A 22478-nucleotide genomic window follows, 5' to 3' on the forward strand; every position below is an offset into this window, starting at 1 on the left:
ATATATCATGCCACTCCCTTCTGGCTTGTTGAGTTTCTGCTGAGAAATCAGCTGTTAACCTTATGGGAGTTCTCTTGTATGTTATTTGTCATTTTTCCCTTGGTGCTTTCAATAATTTTTCCTTGTCTTTAATTTTTGCCAATTTGATTACTGTGTGTCTTGGTGTGTTTCTCCTTGGGTTTATCCTGTATGGGACTCTCTTCACTTCCTGGACTTGGGTGGTTATTTCCTTTCTTCTGTTAGGGAAGTTTTTGACTATAATCTCTGTAAATATTTTCTCTGGTCCTTTCTCTCTCTCTTCTCCTTCTGGGACCCCTATAATATGAATGTTGTTGTGTTTAATGTTGTCCCAGAGGTCTTTTAGGCTGTCTTCATTTCTTTTCATTCTTTTTTCTTTTTTCTGTTCTGCAGCAGTGAATTCCACCTTTCTGTCTTCCAGGTCACTTATCCGTTCTTCTGCCTCAGTTATTCTGCTATTGATTCCTTCTAGTGTAGTTTTCATTTCAGTTATTGTATTGTTCATCTCTGTCTGTTTGTTCTTTAATTCTTCTAGGTCTTTGTTAAACATTTCTTGCATCTTCTTGATCTTTGCCTCCATTCTTTTTCCGAGGTCCTGGATCATCTTCACTGTCGTTTTTCTGAATTGTTTTTCTGGAAGGTTGCCTATCTCCACTTCATTTAGTTGTTTTTCTGGGGTTTTATCTTTTTCCTTTATCTGGTACATAGCCCTATGCCTTTTCGTCTTGTCTGTCTTTCTGTGAATGTGGTTTTTGTTCCACAGGCTGCAGGACTGTAGTTCTTATTGGGAAAGTTTTTAAAGAAGGATATTATATGATCAACGTGATAATTTCATAGATGGCAAATAGCCATCAAAATCTGTGAAAGGTCCGAGACTTTACCCTACTTATAAGCTAGTAAATTAGCCTGCTGTTATCTCATGGATGTTGGCAGAAGACACGAAACTCCTGGGTCAGAAACAAAGGACTTTTTTACTCATTGCAATAGTAGTTGCCAAAATACCAGCATTTTGCCATTTCTCCAAGCCCCAGTTTCCACAAGGTGATGTGAATAAGCCCAAGTGATACCTGCACACACACTGAGTGCAACCCTGAGTTTAAGGACCTCAAATCTTATATTGGGCAGTAAGCGTGTCTTCCCTTTGTCCCAGAGGGAAACATGTTGATCACAGTGCTCAATAAACCAGGCAGTAGCTAGCTCCAGAGGGAGACTCTGTCTCTGTCTTGCAAGGCTATTTGCTATGCACACATCCTTAGAAAGATAGTCCAGAACAAAGGCTTTCAATGCATCAGCTTGTAAGACCCGAGAAACGTGAGAGACCCGTGGAGAATTATTTCCAAGTTTTGGGTTATAATGGTTTTCAACCAACATTTACAATCAGATTTTCATCCTAAGATCTGTTTATTGTAAACAAAAAATTCAAGTTTTAAACAGCCATTACCTTGTTTGTCATTATTTGACAAAAAGAAAGCATCAGGAGCTTTAAAACACAGTCCGGAGCAGGCACTGTCTGCATCTGGAGGTGCTACCGGGGAATCTGGAAGGACATCAATGCCTTTCATCCCAGGTAAAAGCCTTGGGTAAATGCTTCCAGGTATAGTCAGAAGGCCCTCCACAGGTAGGGACAGTAAACATTCTTAAGTCAGTGTGGTACTTCAGATTTCCAGAGTCAGTGACTGAGAGCTCGGAAATAGCAAAGAAGAATAACTCTCAGGTTTCTTCTAGCATCTTTATCTGTGCTCAACCTGTACTCCACCATCTCCACCACTCCTCTTTTCCCCCCAGCACCTCTGCCTCCCCCACACCCGTGTCTTTCCCCCACCCACTCCCATAAAGCATTTGTACAGAATGATACAACACCAGCAGTGTGGCAAGATAATCAAACGTTGGTTTTCCAGTCCTTAAAAGTGTGCTTTTTCAAGAGAATTCCTGGGTTCAGTGAATCTTTAGAGCTTTCCAAAGCTGTAATGTCTTCTGAAGAAGCTGCCTCCACCAGGTACTTTGGGAAGTTCCAGTAGCTTTTTGTTGACTTTCTAGATCCAGCAGTTCTGTATCCTTGTGTAACTTCTAGATAATCTCTAGACTCAACATGTTATCGGGCTTTCATGCCTTCTACTTCTGTCATCATTGTTTTCTCAGCATTTTGTTTCAATCTTCTTACTGACTCTTCTTCTAGCTGCCCCCTAAGTGTCAGATTTTTCCAATATTCCTTCCCCAGCAACCCCCTATCTTCATGCCACACCCTCTGGCTGCACCTCCACATCCCCATCTGTGAATTTTTAACTACCTACCAAGTGCTGAAAACCACCAGGTCTGCATCTCCAGCCGTGGCCTTCTTGAGCTCAGGACACATGTATCCAATCTCCTTAGGCATTGCCATCTGAATGCTCCTTAGACACTTCAGACTTACCAAGTGCCAGTCAGGGGCTTTTCAATGGGAGATGTCACTCATCTCTCACCCATAAAACCCCTACTGCCAAACCTGCTCATACCTCCTAGTCCTCATCTGGTTAAGACCATTTCCTCTGGCCTAGTTATTTAAATTGGAAGCAGACATGTAACTTTGCCTCCCCCCTCAATGCCCACCCCTACATCAAGTCAATCACCAAATGTTTATGTGCTCCTTTCTCTCAAATCAGCCCTCTCCCATGCCTCCCCATTGTCAGTGCCTTAGTCCCGATCTTAACCATATGAGATCTGGACCATTTCAGATGGTTCTTTCAGATGGTCATTTCAGTAGCTTCTACTATATCTCACCTCTTCCAGGTTCTTCTTACAGCCCAGCCAAAAAAAAGAATCATGTCTATATCTTATTTTTAAAATCCTCTAGTGGCTCTCCATCATCTACAATGTGAAGGTAAGATCTTGCATGGCACTCAAGACTCTTGGTTATCCAGTCCTACAGCCAGTCTCTTACCACGATAACCACCTCTACATGTTATTGTCCATCGGGACCAAACCATCCTCAGTCATGGAAAAGTGCTCTATTCTCTCAGGCATGCCTCTGTACTTGAGTGCCTTCACCCATGGGGTGCCCACTGGACTTTTATTTATCTAGTTGAAGCATCTTCTCTAAAGCCTCTTTGAACCCTCTCTTGTGTTTTCCTTACATCCTGTGCTTGCCTGGGATATAGGACTTATTTCACTGTGTACACAAGTGGTCCTCTCTCCTTTGTGTGCTTCTCAGAGGAGGGCTAGTGCCTCTACTCACCTTTGTTATCTTCCAGTGCTTGAAGCAGAATAAGCCTTCAGGAAATGTTTTATGAGCTAATAAATGAAAAAAAGTAAGCAAGTACATTAATCTACAGAGATAGCTGTTTCCCCTGTATGCAGAAATTTGTCGCATGGACCGTGATGGAGGGCACATCTTTGACTATATAGGCCCCTCTGTAAAGACTGAAGAAATGTTGGTGGCCTAATGTAGACAGAGAACTCGGGCAGAAAGTCAACATAATGTACATAGACCATTTCTTAGGATCTAACTCTAAAAGAGGGAGAAAATTCAGAGGATAACTCTTGACAAATTGACAATTAAGATATTCCTTCAACTACCTTTAAAAATACTCCTTATTTTAAGTGAATTTTTCTCCATTTCTTTGTGAATAAATTTGCTAACAAGTGCAAATAAACTGAATTACTGGCTAAGTGGAAAGCCACATCCATTAGTGACTAGATGTAAGTGAGGAAGGGTCAACTTTTAGGGATGAGAATTTAAAAGTGGGATTTCTAGTCATATCCCAATTGCAGGCCAGCTGGCTCTGCTTAGGCTTGGTCAGACTCTACTGGCAGGAAGAGCTAACATTTTCTTTAGATATTAATTGTTTTGATCTTATAATGTCTCTTGGATATTACCTAAGAGGCCACTTTAGCCTGAAAAATATTTTAGGGAAGGTATTTTTTCACATCTGACTTCCTTGTGCCTAGCACAAGGCCTGACGCCTGGGAGGTCTCAGTAAGTATTTATAGGATGAATGAGTGTTGCTACTAATCACATTAGAACATCTCATTAAGAGTAGCTACATCCTGGTAAGCCTGAATTAGGAAAAAACCTCAAGTTTGATCACTCTTTTGCTAGCTGTTATTATTCAGGACCATCGATTTTAATGCTAGTGTATCTCTTCCAAAATAGCAGTTTGGGTTTTGATGTCACTGCTGTTTCTGTCTGGGACTTGACAGGAGCTAGAGGTGCTGTTGAAATGCATTGCTGGTTTGGAATTAGTGTCTTCATCCTTGAGGAAGGGCTTGTCTTTCTATTTGCTCTTGTAAGGAAATGGGCATGTCATTAACCCAGGAGCTTCTCCAGCCCTACTGGGAATGGAAGGATGAACGTGTATTGGAGTCTATCCTTGTTTGACACTGAACCAAGTCAAGGCCTATCTATCTGGCTTTAGAAGAAGAATTTAAATAAGCTCAAAGGAAGTCTTTATAACCGTGGGTTGATGTTTGGGGTGATATGGTTTGAGTTCAAGGTAACAACGGAGCAATAAATGATATGGTCATCTTAAATTGCTTTTCATTTTCTGTTTCTAGTGTGAAATAGAATCTATATGTTAATCAATATTACAATAACTGGACCTGAAACTGGCTTCTTCTTTTTTTGTCCTATATGATATTACAGTAGAGTTATATCATATACATGTTTAACCAAGTGAATTTAATCAGGAGCATAATCTGAGGGGCAAAAGGGGGGAGTGAAAATTATAATTTAAATAGTGCTTGCAATCCTGCTTAACATACAACTCAGGTGTGTGTCCCCAGGTGAACACAACATGAGGGCCATGGATCTGTTTTTTTCTTGAGCCATTCCTGACTCTCATGTTCCTCTTGTCATTTGAACAACTTGCTGCACCCACTGTGATTTAAGAGTTTAAGGACCTGTATTTTGAGATAACATGGCCCGTGACTATAAGCCCAAGACTTCTTACACCGTTGCACTGAAACTCAGTGAAAACCTGGATTGTCAGAACTCTGAGGGTGTGTGTGGGATCCTGCAAGGTGGCATCTTCCAAAAGGACTTTTGAAGGTAATTTTGACCATATATGGTTTTCATCTTAAGAGGTGGCTTAGGCCCGAACCTGTTTGGAAGATCTAGCTCTAATTTTGAGGACAAAGCTGGGCTTAATTTTAAAGGCATACAAATTCATTAGACCCATGAATCAGTATTTTGCAGGTAGTGTCTTTTTGGAAAGCTGAAGTAGGCTGAATTTGTGCCCATCCTAATGAAACTATTCCTGTAGAGCAATGATTCTCAACCAGGAGTGATTTTTTGCTCCCAGGGGACATTTGGTAGCATCTGAAGACATTTTTGGTTGTCACAACTGGGGAGGAAGTGGTATTGGCCTCCAATGGGTGGAAGCCAGGAATGCTGCTAAATATCCTATAATGCACAGGATAATAGGATACAGTGCCACCCACAACAAAGACTTATCTGACCCCAAATATCCAAAGTACTGAGTCTGAGAAATCCTGCTCTAGAGTGAATCTGAGTGAACAGCTTAGAAAGAATTGGCCCAACACCAAAAGCAAAATCTAAAGAATTTTCAAAGTTGTGAGCTTCATCTCATGGGACCTTTTTCACATTTATATGATTAAACCACAAGTTTAAAGTCGATGGTGTTAGTTATTAGCTCTGAACGGGGGAGGTCCCTGGAATCTACACAGTTTGGAGCAACTATTATAGAACTGGCTGGCCCAGCCCTCAGTTTCATAAGACCTGCCAGAAAGCCAAGTCCTGGCAAAGTCATCGAGACACCATCACAGACTGAAATCAATTGAAGCCACCCAAAGACTTATTAAGTTCAGATCTTTCTACCAGCAATTTATCTCTTCAAAGAAAAATTGCATGACAGGAGATTCCAGTTGGACACTCTGGACTCAGCTGTCAGGGACATTGATGAAAGCAGAGCTGGAACGTTTGTGCCCACTTTTTGTTTTGTGTTGTTTTGTTCTTTCAGGAATGATTATATACTTGTCCTTTGTGGCTTAAGTCACCCACCGCACAGTGTAACATCATGATTAACAGCCCAGGCTTTTCTATCAGGCCAATCCAAGTTCAAATCCCAGCTCTGCTCATCAGCAAGCTTCTGTTGGAAGTAGATGGCGCATGCTCAGAGGGTGCCTGCAGGCAGGCAGTGAAGGGACGGTTTGCAGAGGTGCGGAGAGGGTTGCGGGACCATCAGAGGGCAGGGAAGCACCCAGAGACTAGCAGCAGTGGGAAACTGCCAACACTGTTTCTGCCTCCAGGCCTGGAAAAACTTAGTGAACAGCTAGGACTTGGTAAGAGCTGTAGCCTTGGGAGGGAGCCCTGCGGACAGAAAAGCTGGCCTGACACCTTCTGCCAAAGTGGCCCCCCATAAAGAGAGCAGGAACATAAATACACCAGCCTCTCCTTCCTCCTAGCTTTGCAGGTACCTCCCAGGGCCGACCCGTCTGAAAGTGAGAGGGAACGCAAACCCTGCAGAGACCAGCCTCTCAGGGCACAAAGCAGCAGAAAGAATGGGTCTAGAAGAGCAGGCCGAGAGTATGCAGTATGCTGTGCAGCCCTGGACAAGTTACTTAACTTCTCCGAACACCATTCCTCATTTCTCACATGGGAACATTAATCTTCATGTTGTTGACATGAGAATTAAATAGGGTGACGTGTCTATAGGTCCTAGGACGGCACCAGTGTGTTGAAGGCACTCTATAGACGGTAGCATTTATTTTTACTTCACTTAAGGCCAAACGGGGCCGGATGTCGAGTAAGATTTTGCGGATCAGATGAGAAGTTGGTGCTGGGCTTTTAAAGGGACAAAGAACTAGATAGTCTGAGTCAGTGTCTGCCCCGGCTGCCTTGGAACAGGGGATGAGCTGAAATCCTCAAGGCCTGCTCTCTCCTCTTCTCACCCCAGTGTTGTGATCTGCATGAGGGACGTCCCAGTCATCAGACGGGGCATGCTTTTTTATTCTCTCAACAAACACACTTAGGTTTTCCCTCTTTCACTGTGGTTCCCACGTTGATGGGCTCCTACCCTGGTTCCCCAGCCTCTCTCTCCTGTAATGTCTATTTCCTTTGGATAAAGAATTCACTTTAGTGGCCGTGTTCAGGTTATGGGTCCTTCCCCACAGGCTGGCATCAACCAGGTTCCTTGTTACTTCCTTCTGAATATACCATGGACCTCTTCCTTCCTGTTATATCTTTCACATTCCATGAGTTATCCCATACCATATCCTTTTATACAGTTTAATTTTGTTTTGTTGGGTATTTTTTTTTCTCCTCCCTTATACTCCCCCACCTCCAACCTTAAAATTTAGTTTAAAGTTCTCTGAATCAGGTCAGTGCAGGTTCTGGCCAAATACATTTTTCTGGCCTTTGCTAAGTATGTTCTCTCAGTGCCAAGATCCCATCAGTCTGCTCTCTCAGGCTGTGGTCCAGCAAGACAGATCCCAGTTTTGGACGCCTTCTATGTTGCCAGGCATTTCTTGCCATGTCCTCATTTCACTTCCAAGCTCGCACCCACCATGCGGAGAAGGGCTGTTGGGCACCTGGGCCTGGGCCTTCACTGTTCCTTCCCAGCTTCAGCTTTCTGAGGGCAGTAAGAGACCCCTCCCCACAGAGGGGTCTGAGGGTTTAGTAGAGAGTTGGTGTGCAGGGCTCAGGAACAGCGCCCCAAAGGGGACCACAGGCCTGCAGTACCCCTGCTCTCCTCAGATGCAAACACACTGCTTCCTCCAGGGGATCCTGGGATGGAAAACTTCTTCCCACTGTCCAGAATCTCTGTCACTTGCCCATGTGTTCTTCCAAGGATGCCATTTAATCATTTTCTTCTTCTCTTGAGCCCCCCTGACTGGCATTCACCTCTTCCTCCTCAGTCTCTTTGAGGGTTTGCTTCCTGAATGTTCACCGAACACTGACTAAGAGCCTCCTCTGAAGCTACAGGCCCACCTCAGCTGTCCCAGCCAGAAGTGTGGTTTGCCTGTGATTTGGGTATAGTCAGGGGTCCTCTCAGACAAAGTGAAATGTGGCCTGTCTCTCCATGAAGCATCCATCACTGCCCTCCGTCTAAAGCCCCAGGTCCTTAACTCACCTTATGAGGCCCTTTGCCCCAGCCACTGCCGCCGGACAGCTTTCATTCCTCCGCTCACCCTGTGCTCCCAGCTGCATGTGCTCTTTCCTTCTGCCCAGAACATTTGTGTCCAGTTTCCCCTCTTGAACTCCTTTTCATCCTTGGAGACTCTGCTTAAATGTCCTTTTGGCACAGAGACTCATGACCCATCCTAGGCTTTGCAAAAACCCTTGCCAGACCTTCCCAGGGCAACATGAATTTGCTCTTAGAATATCCATCGTGTTTATAAATGTTTTTATTGTGTCTGGTGGGAGCTGAGGGGCTGGGATTTCCCTGTGTCCGTTGGTGTTAGGGTTTGCCCACCTTTGCCGTACTGAGGCCACGGGTGACATGTAGGATCTCTTAGCATCCCTGTAACCTCCATAACAACAAGAGCTGGGCCTGTCTTGTGTGTCCATGTGCCTCTCACCACTTGTACTGTTGTTGGGTATCAGTGAGAAGTTGTGAGCAATTTTCGTCCCTCGGTATTGACAAATATCTTAGCTCCCTTGAGGACTTTTCCTGCAGACTTTCATGGTCCCTCCTATTTCTAGGGGACTCGGCAAGGGTAGATGATACTTTTTCCCAGGTCTGCTGAGAGGGCAGCTGGTGTGGCTTAGGGCAATGACTCAGAAGGAATGGTTGTGACTATGTGGAGGGGACTGCTGGTGACCGAGGTCCTGATGAAAGAGAATAGGAAGGCGGGCAGAAATGTTTTGGAATTCAGTGTGTAGTCTCACAATGTTTCCTAAGTGTCCATGAGAACTTTGTGAGAAGATGCTGGCCCCAAGACCAAACTGGGGGCCCTTGGATGTGAGAGGAAAGCAGAGTCTTGGCCCCCAGAGAACTTGTGCCTTGTCATTCTTGTGTTTGATTAATACAGCTCGAAGAGGGCTCAGCCGTGGGCCCTTTGCAGGGACTCCCTGCTACTTGGTACCCAAGGCCCTCACTTGGGTGCCTGGCCGCATACCACCGTGACCCCCATTGATAGGATTTTATGTCCCGTGTCACTAGCCGAGTGGTGAGCCCTCTGAAAGCCGGGGTGTGTGTTGTGCCCTTGACACATGTGTCGCCTGGTGTATTCAGTGCAGAGGGTGTCAGGAATGAGCAGCCACACGTGTTTGCTCTCTGTCAGCTCCATTCTCCATCTTTGGTGGCTTGGCTTGACTTGAATGTGTGTGAATTTTATTTAATTTGTTCATCATTAGAACAGCTTCACACACTGCAGATTTGCAGTGAGGCCTTGTGGACACTGAGCCTGCATTCTGGTCAAGAGGTAGTTTTGGAGATGATTTCCTCCACAACAGTGATGAAAGAGAGAAACTACCCCAGCGGTCGGATCACACATTTAAATGTCTGACTCCAGAAAGTAAGGCTGGAACGTAGGGGGATGAAATTACACTATTTATTCCCAAGAATGTGTGGCTTTCTAGAGCTTGCATGTCCATTGCCTCACTTGTCCCTGCAACCGCTGGCTGATCAGGGGCCAGAGTCACTGCTGAAGTGGCAGGAAACATGCATGTAGGCTGGAGTCAAACAGCCATCAAATTGTGGATCCTTCCTGCTTTGTCTGCCAGTCTCCTGGGGATGATGAGTAGACTCAGGCTGATGGCAACCAACTGCACCCATCTCCCCATCAGTGATAAAGCCCCACAGAGGCACCCTTGCCAGTTTTGCCATATGCTCACCAATTAAAACTTAAATGCACGCCACATGCTAGGCTGTTGGAAACACATTCTCGTTTTGATGTGGCTATTCTGAAGTAAATGTGTGCAAGAACATATGCTTTCTGTCAACCAAACGATGACACTGCTGTTGCTAAAACTATGCTTTTGCCGTGCTAGTAAAACGATGGGGTTCTGTTTCTCTTTGCTAAATGCTCTATTATCAAATGAAAAAGAAATACCATAAAAAGTCCTTCAGCACCAAAGGGAATTTTTCTCAAAGTTTTTTTCGCTCTTTCCCTGTATCCAGCCTGGTTTTTGCTTTTAAGGAAGAATGCCTGGGACTCTCCTGGTGGCGCAGTGGTTAAGAATCTGCCTGCCAATGCAGGGGACACGAGTTCGAGCCCTGGTCCGGGAAGATCCCACATGCCGCGGAGCAACTAAGCCCGTGTGCCACAACTACTGAGCCCGTGTGCCACAACTACTGAAGGCCATATGCCTAGAGCCTGAGCTCCACAACACGAGAAACCACCACATTGAGAAGCCCGCACACCAAAACGAAGAGTAGCCCCTGCTCACCGCAACTAGAGGCAGCCCATGCACAGCAACGAAGACCCAACGCAGCCTAAATAAATAAATGAAGGAAGGAAAGAAGGAAGGAAGGAAGAACGCCTGACACACCCATCTTGAGCACACGGGTTCACAGTTGTGTGCCCTTCCATTTCCTCCTGCTACTGCTAGCCAGTGCATCTCAGCCTGGAAACTTTGCTCTCTTATCACCAATTCCAAAACCATCCCTCTTGGGGACACCCAGCAAGGGCACCCAGCAGACAGCAGAGGGCCTTTGCCACACCATCCTCATTTCCCCCATTCTCCCCAGGCAGCAGGTGCCTGTACTAGGCTGGAGTCCCCAGCAGAAGACATACAATGTGTCATCAAGCCCGGGCGGGCAGAAGTCCCTCTGTCCTCTACACCCAGTTCCCATCCGAAGGGCACTGGTGCGGTTCCCACGGAGGAGGATTTCTTCTGTGTGTAGGTCAGAAGTTACCCAGGATGTAAGGAGAGGCTGGCATTTCATTCTCTACACTGCCTCCCTCTCTCCCCCCACAATTCCCATACTCATTCTCTGAGGAAGGCAGCCTGAGAGCAGGTGAGGGGCGGGGGTTCTGGACCCAGTGAGTCCTGGCAGAATGACTTCTGGCTGGGACGCTGAGGGCAGGTGGGCCCCCTGCCCAGTGAGGCCTGAGCTTTGCTCTCCCATAGTAATGCCACTGCCTGGCCTGCTGGGAGACCTGCCCTGGGCACCCCATTGCCAGCCATCCCTGCTCACCTGAGCTGGCAGGATATCTCCACAAAGAGAGAGCCCTCTGAACTGCCTGTTCTTATAGGGTCAGGGCAGGCCCCTTACATGCACCAATCCTGCCTGAATCTGTATTGCTTCGAGCAGTATGTATGTAGGGCTGGAGCACATGCTCTTGGTGGCACTGCCGGGATTCCAGCAATGTGGCTCTGCCAAGCCATGAGGGTCAGACCCTCACGAGTGACTCGTCCTCCTCTGGCCGTCACAGATGACTTTTTTTTTTTTTAATTCCCAATCATTTTGCTACCCATTCACAGCTCACACCTTAGAGGGTTGCTCAGCAAAAACATGCATACGGCAGACTGTGCCATTTCCCTGCTTCCTAGGGGACACCCATGGAGCCTAAGCAGCAAATCTCCAGCCTTGACAGGTTTACAAAGAGTTCTGTGCCCGTGAGTGATTCTTCTAAGTAACTTTCAAGTGTATGGAATAACTTCACATTATGAGCAAACATAATTCAAGCAAAGGGTGATGGACCTCACTGGTTTAGCCACTGATAGAACATCAGGCTGCTGTTTGCTTATCAATAAGCTTGATTCACCATGGGCTTTTTTCCTCTTCCCCTGAAGAGGCAAAAGGATCATGTATTAGTTTGCTATTGCTGTGTAACAAGTTACCACAAACATAGCTGTTCAAAACAGCATCCATTTATATTATCTCACAGTTTCCATAGGTCCGAAGCCCAGCATGGCTAACTGGGTTCTCAGCCGGGGGTATCACAAGGCCACAGTCAAGGTTGTGGCTGGCTGGGCTCTTATCAGGAGGCCCTGGCAAGAGTCCACCTCCAGGTTCATTCGGGTTGTTGGCAGAATTCAGTTTCTTGTGCTTGCAGGACCGAGGTCCCTGTTCCTCGCTGGCAGTCAGCCAGGAGTCATTCTCAGCTTCTAGAGGCCACCACATTCCTCATCTCATGGCCCCCTACATCTTTAAAACCAGCACTGATGCATCAAATACTTTTTTTGAAAATAAATTTATTTATTTAAATTATTTTTGGCTGCATTGGGTCTTCGTTGCTGTGCACGGGCTTTCTCTAGTTGCAGCAGGTTGGGGCTACTCTTTGTTTCAGTGAGCGTGCTTCTCATTGTAGTGGCTTCTCTTGTTGTGGAGCACGGGCTCTAGGCACACGGGCTTTAGTAGTTGTGGCGCACGGGCTCAGTAGTTGTGGCTTGTGGGCTCTAGAGCACAGGCTCAGTAGTTGTGGTGCACGGGCTTAGTTGCTCCACGGCATGTGGCATCTTCCCAGACCAGGGATCGAACCCGTGTCCCCTGCATTGGCAGGCAAATTCTTAACCACTGTGCCACCAGGGAAGTACTTCATCAAATACTTCTTGTGCTTCTAATCTCTGACATCCTTTTCTGATGCTGACCAGGAAACACTCTGTTTTTAAAAGGCTCACCGGGTTAGATCAGGCCTACCTGGATAATCTCCGTATCTTAAGGTCAAGAGACTTGAGACGTGAATACCAGCTGCACGGCCCCTTCCCTGCAGTGCCTCAGTCTGTGTTTGACTGAATAACCAGGGGACGGGAATCTCAGGGGCCAGTTTAGAATTCTGCCTGCCTCAGACAGCACGGAGAAATCAGCCTCATGTTCAATCTCACCCTCACTCGACGCTTCCAAGAAATTCCTGTCTTGCTCATAATCTCCACTGTTATCTCCCCCAGTGAGCACCGGCGATCCTGAGCCCGAACCAGAGGCAGAAGCAGAGGCAGAGGCAGAGGTGGGACGGGTGGCCGATGAGGCCAGCCGGGAACTAGCCCCTGCCCACACGGGAGCAGAGAGCGAGGTGGAGCGGGCCCTGGAGCCAGAGGCTGAAGAGCGAGCCTCCCTGAGTGAGAAGGAGCAGCAGAATGAGGCAGTGAACGAGCGGGACAACTGCTCGGCCTCCAGCGTCTCGTCCTCCAGCAGCACGTTGGAGAGGGAGGACAAGGAGGACAAGCTCTCTCGGGACAGGGGGACCGGTAAGGAGGCCCCCTTTCCCCGTGAACACATCCCAGGGAACCCCAGGGCAGGGGACCTGGTTTGCTGGCCTCTGAGCTGACCGGCTGGCCCAGCTCGCTCCCCAGACTGTCCCCCAGTGTCTGGAGGGGGGTTTGGCCCCATCAGCCAGCCAGCAGCTTCCTGCCCTGCAGAAGGGCCCCGACCCTCTGGCACAAGGCTGCACCGTCACTTCTACAGCTAGGAAAAGGGCCTGATAATGAGGGCGACAAGGGGCTTTTCCTGAGGAACAAACCCCAGAAGAGAAATTCCTCATTTCCTTCTAACTGTTTAATTGTGAGTAGTAAGTGTGGCTTTTTTCTGATTTAAATTTAGAGACATGTCATGTTGTTGTCTACTCCCTTGAAAGAGTTTTTGCAAGGAAGTGTGTTAAGCCACTATGACTGAACATTTCAGACCAGAGCAGATTTGGTAAAATGAATCATATGAGTACTTTCAAAAACTGCCAGTTCACAGCATGCAGAGATCAATTTGATGTGCTCAGCTGGAATGTATGTAATTTAGGTAATTTTCTACAATATGCTCAGGACCACTCTTTTCTTCAATACTAAGTACCTGCTTTTTCTTATGGAATCATACCTTTTTGGTGTCATCCCCGATATTCATTCAGTTTCTCCTGTTTAATGGTGACTTTATGTTTAGGGATCAAATGGAACGTTAGTCCTCGCTAGGGACTTGGGGAGGGTGCCACAGAGGGTTCTAGGAATTGTAAACGATTCAAATAATCATTTGAATTATGATTCATATGCGACACCATGGAGTTGGTTTTCCTACCCATGACCTGTGCACTGTCAGGGTGGCAGGAAGCCACCTCTTTCAACTGACTCTCCTCAACAGTGAAGGCATGTCTTATGGGCCAGGCTTCATTAAGGCTGCACAGTGACACAGACTCAAGGAACTTACACCTTAGGCCCAAATGGCAGCTGCAAGGGCCTGCCAATCAGTGGCATGAGCCAGGCATGATACGTTAGTTCACAGATTTAGAATACATTGTCCCTGAAGCCTGGATGAGTGAACAAAGATTGAATGAATGAATGAATCCATAATGTCTCCTAGGAGACCTGTCAATCAATGGCTTAGTCTAAATAGTTAATATTTGAGTTTTCACAGTTATATTATTCGATTTTATTCTATATATCACTGGTCACCATTATATAGTGAAAAAGGAGGTCTTAAAATACTTTATGTCTTAGGAATTATCACATTGAAAATCTTGTGTCTGGTTGAAGATGTATGTGCTAAAAGGATTACGTATATTGATACTAAATTTCTTTCAAAGTCAGATTACAGTTACACTCTCAAATTCTACTTGTTGTTATTCACATTTAATGTAATTATGGTCACAGTACAGGGTGTCGGGTAAGTCTTCTTGATCATTTGGCCTTAAATCATGTTTTATTCTATTATGAGTAGCTTTAAGTATTATTCATCATAACTAGGTTTAGCAGGCCTAAAACATATAAACGAGTTGGATTAGTAAAAATGAGCCGGGGAACAGAGCTTTCTTGGATCAGATTGCCCAATATCCTTCCAAATAAGGACAACTTTCCAAAAATGGAGACCCTGCTCCCAGTGAAGAACCACTGACTTTCTACCAAAAGCTGGTGGTGTCCAGGAATTGGAGCTTTGCATTGACTTTTCTGCTTCAGTCTGGTGCTGTTAAGAAATGTGACCATGTTTATTTGTTGTAGCTTATTGGTTCCTAAAAAATCCCACTGCTCATGGGCACATCAGCAGCTGTGGAGACAGAGAAGCTCTGTCACCATTGCTTTTGCTTTTCAGAATTTTCTCAATTAAATCACAAAGGCAATCAAAGTGATTCCCAGTCTTATTTCTAACAGTTGTACCTATTACTTGAGAATGAATTTGTAGGGCTTGAAAGAGACCCAACTTATTGCAGATGTGTGGTTTTATTTTTCTTTGTTTTCATGTGTTCCACTCCCTGGCATTAGAGTAAGAGGCTTTACTGTAACATTCATCACACTTTGTTGTAGTTACTTGTATAACTGTACTTTGTCTCTATTTGAATGTAAGCTTTGTGAGGATGGGGATGTCTGTCTTATTCATTGTGAGGTCTTACTTCCTAACTGGGTGCCCAGAACATAGTAGGGGCTCGTAAAACCACTGATGACTAAATGAATGAATCTGGCTAAGATGGAGACGCCCCATTGCTCCCAGGTCCTCCATCTCACAACTAAAATACCAGCACCCTGGATGTAACAGAACAACCAATCATAGGAGGACTCTGAAAGGTGGAAAGAAGGAAGCAGACTGCCTAGGAGGCTTTGAACTTGAACGACATGGCAGTGAAGCTTCAAGGAAAGCCGATTCCCTTAGCCAAAGGATTGGGGAAGGCATTGCCTAACAGAAGAGAAAATCTTTTCTGCTATTAATAAGTGCTCTATCCTACATAAGGCCTAATGGAAAGTTTGCCACTGTCTCACCTCTCCCCATAACCCAGTGGTTTCAGTGAGACTGAAGAGGAAGTGGCCTTCTATACAGCACCCCCATGGAAACAAGAGTGACAATTCTGCTGTTCCCTCCCCTCCTCAACCCTGTGGTGTCACCGGGACTCAGAAGGGAGCCAGTCTTCTATCCCCTGCCCAGTAGAAGCAGGTAGTGCTACAGTTCCCCTGCTGGGGTAGTGTTGGCTTAATGGGGAGCTCAGTCTATCCCCTGAAGGGGAGAAGCAAGTGGGTCCCAATTCCTCCAACAGGGTAGTGTCTGTGGGGTCCTGTGGGGATCTGAGCCTTCACCCCCACCCAGAAGGAACTAGACTTAATGAGGAGTGGAGAGGGGACTAATAACATTCTCTGTCCCCATCACCACCCTCCTTGTCCCTGATGCTGATGGGAGCACAGCGGAGAGCTGAGCTTCCATCCCCACCCAGTATAAACAAGGTAGAATGATGTGGTTGGAGGTGGTACTAGTCTGCACTCTGTTCTCCCCAAGCCAGAATCAGTGGGGACTGGTGGGAAGCTGAGCCTTCACCTCACTTGGAGGCAATGAGCCAATGTGAGTTAGTGCTCCACCTCCACTGGGAAGATGCTGGTGGGGTCAAGGGGGTGCTGAAACTCCACCCTACCCATCTGCAGTGAGGGAGTGTGAGTCAGCCCTCTTCCTGGGTGGTGACGGTAGGACCCAGCAGGGAGCTGAACATCTACCTGCACCAAGCCCTGTAGGCTACGCCCCAAAAGGGTGACTACCTGCTAAAAGAGAAGATTAAATATTATCCAGAGTCTATCAGATGATACCGAAAATATCCAGGATACAATAGAAAATCACTCATCATATCAAGAAGTAGGGCAATCACATCTTGAATGGGAAAAGACCATCCACAGGTGCCAACACTGAGATGAATCAGATGCTGAAATTATCTGTCAAAAATTTTAAAGCAGTCATCATAATAATGCTTCAGTGGATAGTTACAAACACTCAGGGCTCGGGAAATACATGAAAAAAAATCTTAGCAAAGAAATAGGAGATATTAAAAAAGAACCCAAGGGAAATTATAGAACTGGAAAATACAGTAACTGAAATAAAATATTTGACATGCTTTATAGTTGATTGGAGACAACAAAGAAAATAATCAGTGTACTTGAAAACAGATCAGTAGAAATTACCAAATCTGAATAACAGAGAAAAAAATAGACTAAAAAGAATGAACAGAGCCTCAGGGACCCATGGGATTATATCAATAAACTAACATTCATTTCATCCGAGTCTGAGAATAAGAGGAGATAGAGTGCAGTGTGGAAAGATATTTGAGGAAATAATGGCTGTAAATTTCCCAAGTTTGGCAAAAGGTATAAATCTACAGATTTAAGAAGCTGAGCAAATCCTAACAAGGATAAATCCAAAGAAATCTGCACCAAGACAAATGACAAACTTCTGAAAACTAAAAACCAAAACAACAGTTTTTGGAAAGAAAGAAATGACGTGGTACCTATAGAGGAACAGCAATTCAAAGGATAGCAGGTTTCTCATCCTAAACATGGAGGCCAGCAGGAAAGGGCACAGCATCTATCAAGTGCTAAAAGACTAGAACTATCAACCATGAATTACATATACAGTAAAAGTAGCCTTTAACAATGCAGGGGAAGTAAAGACATTCTCAGTTAAAGAAAAACTAGGAGAATTTGACACTAGCAGACCTACCCTTGAAGAATGGCTAAAGGAAGTTCTCCGAACAGAAAGGAAATGATGACAGAAGAAGGCTTGGGACTCCAGAAAGAAAAGAACAACAGAATGGGTAAAAATAGGGGTAAATTAAAAAATGCTCTCTTTTTACTCGTGAGCTGCTTAAATCATATTTGATGGTGGAAGCAAAAATTATATTTGATATATGGTGTTCAATATATGTAGAGGAAGTACTTAAGACAATTGTGTACTTAAGACAAAAGTAGGAGGGTAATGGGATCGAAATGGAAGTAAGATTTCTACACTTCAAAGTAGTAAATACCAGTAGACTAAATAAGTTAGTATATATATTGTAATACCTAGAGCAACCACTAAGAAAATTACATGAAGCCATGTACTCAAAAACACTCTAAATGAATCGTGTTGAAATTCTCAAAAATATTCAAGTAATCCACCCAAGACCAAGAAAGGAGAAACAGACACTGAAACAAAGAGATCAAACAAAACAAATAAAACAGCATACTTAAGCCCTAACATATCAATTAAAAGACAGAGATTTGCTGAGTGTATAAAAACACAACCCAACTACATGCTATCGTATACAACACTCATTTCAAACGTAATGACATGGGCAGATGGAAAGTTAAAAGTTGGGAAAAGATATCAGGCCAACATTAATCAAAGAAAAGCTGGAGTGGCTATATTAATATCAGATAAAGTAGACTTCAGAGCAAAGGAAATTACTAGGGACAAAGAAGCACCCTACATAATGATTTTAAAAAGACCTAAATGAGTGAAGAATGTAAACGAGAAAACCAGCATTCAAAATGTTACCTGATTATGCTCTTTTCCCTGTTGCCAAAATAAGAAACTGCCAACATTTCCCAATAAATGAAGAGAGTGAGGCAGTCTGTTCAGAGAGACTCAGCCACTTTATCTGCCGCAGCCTCCTGGCATCAAAGCAGTCTCCCTATTTACAGGACTGTCTGACCAGCTGTAGAAGTTTTTCCGTCGTGTCCTCAAATGCCACCTCTTCTCTCTTTGATGGTGGTTATCGCCTAAGTGTATTTTGTTTGTGAAACCAACCTACAAGAGGGCTTAAGAGCTCCTTGTTCTGGTGTTGGTCGCTTGGTGAACTCAGGCCACTGTCGAGGAGAACACAGAGGACAAAGCTACACAGGAAAAAATGGAGCACCAGGGAGCCTCTGTGCTTCCCCAGTAAATACTCCTCAAGATGAAGGCACAGCTATGTGGGAGAGACCAGTGTCCCCCCCCCCAGCCCATTTGATCTGGCTCTTCTTTGGTAGAAAGAAGGCTCCTGGTGCTCACGTCCACGGCCTAGGTCTTCTGCCCCCTGCTCAAACAAGTATCCACACAGGCCCTAGATATCTGATGGAACTCACATCCTGAAATGCCCACTGCACAGCCCTGGCCCTTAGGAAGCAAATTCAGAGGGATAACATTGGTGACCATTCATTCATTCATTCATTCATCCTAGGTGCTGGGGATACAACAGGGAACAAAACAAACCCAAATCCCTGCTCTTGTAGAGTTTACATATCAAGGAGGAACACAGCTTAACAAGTAAGGATAATCATTCCAGTGATGGGGCAAAGGCAACAGTAAAATCAGAAAGGGAAACATGGAAGATTAGACAGTAAGAAGTGCTTGGGTAGAAAATAAAGCAGGAAAGGATGAAACTGGAGGGGGAGAGGGAGGTTTGCACAATTTTAAACAAGGTGATCGGGGAAGATTTCACTGGGAAGATACTATTTGAGCAAAGACCTAAAGGAAGTTGAGAAGCAAATTGTGTGATTACCTGGGTTTGTCCCAGGAGGGGCAAAGATCCTGAGGCTGGATCACCTCACGCCTGGTGAGTTCTACGAATGTCAAGGACCTGCTGTAGCTGAAGAGGTTCATGTGTGTATATCTGGGGTGGTGGTAGTGGTAGAGGTGGTGGTAGGAGAGGAAAGAAAATTAAGGTGGGATCACAAATGGCTTGGGAACATTGACAGGTCCTTGGCTTTTTGTCTCAGTGAAATGTGGCACTGTTAGAAAACTTTAAGCAGAGAGATACGATCGGACATTGTAACACATCACGTGGCTGTGGTGTTGAGAACTGACTGCAGAGGGACAAGAGTGGAAGCTGAGACCAGCTAGGGGCTCCCCTGCAATACCGGCGGCAAGAAACCATGCTGGTTCGGACCAGGGTCATGGCAGGAGTGGTGATGAGAAAAGTGGTTGGATTCCGGATGTAACATGAAGATTTAGCTAACAGGATGCCCTGCTGTGTGGGGTGAAAGAACAGGATAAAAGTCAAGGATGACTCTGAGGCTTTTGGAATTGGTAGCAAGATGGGTGAAGTAGCTGTGTCTGAGGTAGGAAATGACTGCAGGAGAAGCAGTTTCAGTGAGTGGATGGGAGTGAGGGCAGAAGGTGGTATTTAAAGCCCTGAGACTGAATGAGATGATGACTAAGAAGGTGAGTGTAGATGGAGAGAAGAGGTCCAGGGACACTTAAATGTTAAAGACAAGGTGGAACCAACCCAGGAGACTGAGAAGGAGCAGCCAAAAAGAAGGAGGCAAAGCAAATGAGTGCAGTGTCTGGGAGGCCAAGTGAAGGACATAAGTCAAGGATGAGGGAGCGACAGCTGCGTCTTGTGCAACAGGAAGGTCATCGGTCACCCGGAAAGGAGCATCTTTGAAAGGGAGCAAAAACTTCACTAGACTGGCTTCAAGAGAGAATAAAGAAAGAAACTGGAGATAACAAAACAACTCTTATAAGCAGCTTTCCTTTAAAAGAAAGGAGAAAATTTGGATTGTAGGTGGGGGGATAAGTGGAATCAAGTGAGGTTTTCTGTTTTTGTTTAATGGGTAAAATTATACCATGTTTATATTCCAGTAGGAAGGCCTAGTAGGGGGAGCATGGGAGATGCAGGATGGAGAATTGCTGGGGTGGTTTCCAAATGCACGAGTGGAGTGGTTGACCCCCGCTAAGAGGACGGTTTGTCAGTGTCACAGGACAGAGGCCATGGTCAGGGATCAAGTGCAGGTGGGTGGGTGGAGGCAGAATGGAGGCCCTGGAAGATCTCTGACTTTGTCTATTAAGTTTTTGAAACAGGAAACAAGGCCATGCTTGCAGAGGATGAGATGGGTGGGGGATGCTAGAGGAGAGTGGAGGTGTGTGAAAAGTCATCTAGGAGAGGTCATGGATGGGACCGCCAGGCAGCATCACCTGAAGACTGGTGGCCATGAACTTAAAGTGTGACCAATGGCATGGTCTGTGCATTTCTCCAGACACTTCGGCTGCCCTGGTGCAGAGGTGGAGTAGGGGGAGAAAGGGGGATAACTCTACAGCCTTTCCAACATCTGCCATGGGTGAGGGAGCATTTCCTTGCCTCCCTGTGTATAGTTAGGGCAGAAGCCCCTTAGTTATCCTGGGTGGGTCCTGACCAGCTGTCATGGGTGGGCAGGAAAGGTGTGGAAAATTTTTCCCATGAGCCTAGGCCAGAGCCACAAGCAGTGTCATACCTACAAAAGTCTTGGGTCCTAGAGTGGGTTATTGGCTCTTTGATGTAGCATCTCTTTCTGATCAAGAGCATCTTGTCAGGCATGACCACCTTCCTCTCCAATTGCTTTATTTCTGTGCCATCCTGAATCCCTCTGTGTGCAATGTCCACATGTTGCCTAGTTGCTTTTCTCATAGTATTGAGGCCCATGCCACATTCTCATTTTTTGTTTTCCTGTGAACTTTTCAGGTTTGTGGTCTGCGGGTGTTCAGGATGCCGGTGTAAATGAGCAGTGTGGCGACATCCTTACCAGCAAACGGTTCATGCTGGACATGCTGTATGCCCATAACAGAAAGCCCACGGATGATGAGGAGAAGGGGGAGGGCGAGACCACGAGGATCGCGCAGGGGGCGGAGGCTGTAGCCAGCCTGGCTAGCCGGATATCCACCTTGCAGGCCAACTCTCTGGCCCAGGATGAGAGCGTCAGGAGGGTGGACGTTGGCTGTCTGGACAATCGGGGCAGTGTGAAAGCCTTTGCTGAGAAATTCAACAGCGGGGACCTAGGGAGAGGGTCCATCTCCCCAGACGCCGAGCCCAATGACAAGGTCATGGAGAAGGTGTCGGCACAGCCCAAGACAGAATCTGACTACATCTGGGACCAGCTCATGGCCAATCCACGGGAGCTCAGAATCCAAGACATGGATTTCACTGACCTGGGGGAGGAGGACGACATCGACGTCCTGGACGTGGACCTGGGTCACAGGGAGGCCCCGGGGCTGCCTCCCCCACCCCCGCCCACCTTTCTCGGTTTGCCGCCCCCTCCCCCTCCGCCCCTGCTGGACGGCGTGCCTCCCCCTCCAGTCCCCGGTAATTTATTGGCTCCTCCTCCAGTATTCAGTGCTCCTCAGGGCTTAGGGTGGCCCCAGGTACCCAAGGGTCAGCCAGCATTCACCAAGAAAAAGAAGACCATCCGTCTGTTCTGGAATGAAGTGCGGCCTTTTGAGTGGCCGTGTAAGAACAACGGCCGCTGCAGAGAATTCCTGTGGTCCAAACTGGAACCTATTAAGGTGGACACTTCCAGGCTGGAGCACCTGTTTGAGTCTAAATCGAAGGAACTGGCCGTCTCCAAGGTACCGCTAGCATCCAGCATGCCTCTTGATTTGCAGAGTTACTTTCAGCTGTTGGGTAGAATGGAGAGATTTGTTGCATATAAAATGTCCTTCATGTTGCTCTTGCTATTTGCTAAAAAAGGCAGTTGGTATAAAAATCTGACCTTTAATACAGTACTCTCAGTGCCACATGCTAGGTGTGAGCTAAATGCGTAAGGGACACTTCATTGCTAACGTGGACAGCAGCTTACTAACACCAACAGGTGAAATAGCTTTCAGAGAACCCAGTAACCTCGAGGAAGAAACAAAAGGGTTACCCAGGGAATGTTAGTATGGCCCGACAGCAGATGTTGACATTCTCTAGAGGAAAGTCGGCTTGCTAATTAATGAAACATACTGACTTCGTCCCGGGGATGTGTTTATTCACACTTAACCTTTGTTGTTTATGGTTGATAGTAGTAGTTTGAACCTCAGCTGTAACCACACAATGCTTTCACAAAGGCAGTAATCTGCGTGGCATTTCTTCAGATAATCCCCTGGCTGAGTCAGCATGCTGCAACTATCTAGATATTTCCAAATAACCATGTAGTTAGCATC

The 22478-nt window shown here is 45.9% G+C and overlaps 1 protein-coding gene across 7 annotated transcripts in view; it reads left to right on the top strand.

The window, feature by feature from the left end:
• Positions 1-22478, top strand: part of FHOD3 (formin homology 2 domain containing 3) — a 497371-nt gene that overhangs the window by 401428 nt on the left and 73465 nt on the right. For all 7 annotated transcript variants that reach the window (XM_081253453.1, XM_081253447.1, XM_081253448.1 and 4 more), the window contains 2 exons: positions 12791-13087; positions 21022-21902. In XM_081253453.1, coding sequence (XP_081109579.1) covers positions 12791-13087; positions 21022-21902 — 1178 coding nt within the window. The remainder of the gene's footprint in view (positions 1-12790; positions 13088-21021; positions 21903-22478) is intronic.

The sequence above is a fragment of the Mesoplodon bidens genome (assembly GCF_964165515.1).
Source record: "Mesoplodon bidens genome assembly, chromosome: 13".
Classification (NCBI taxonomy): domain Eukaryota; kingdom Metazoa; phylum Chordata; class Mammalia; order Artiodactyla; family Ziphiidae; genus Mesoplodon; species Mesoplodon bidens.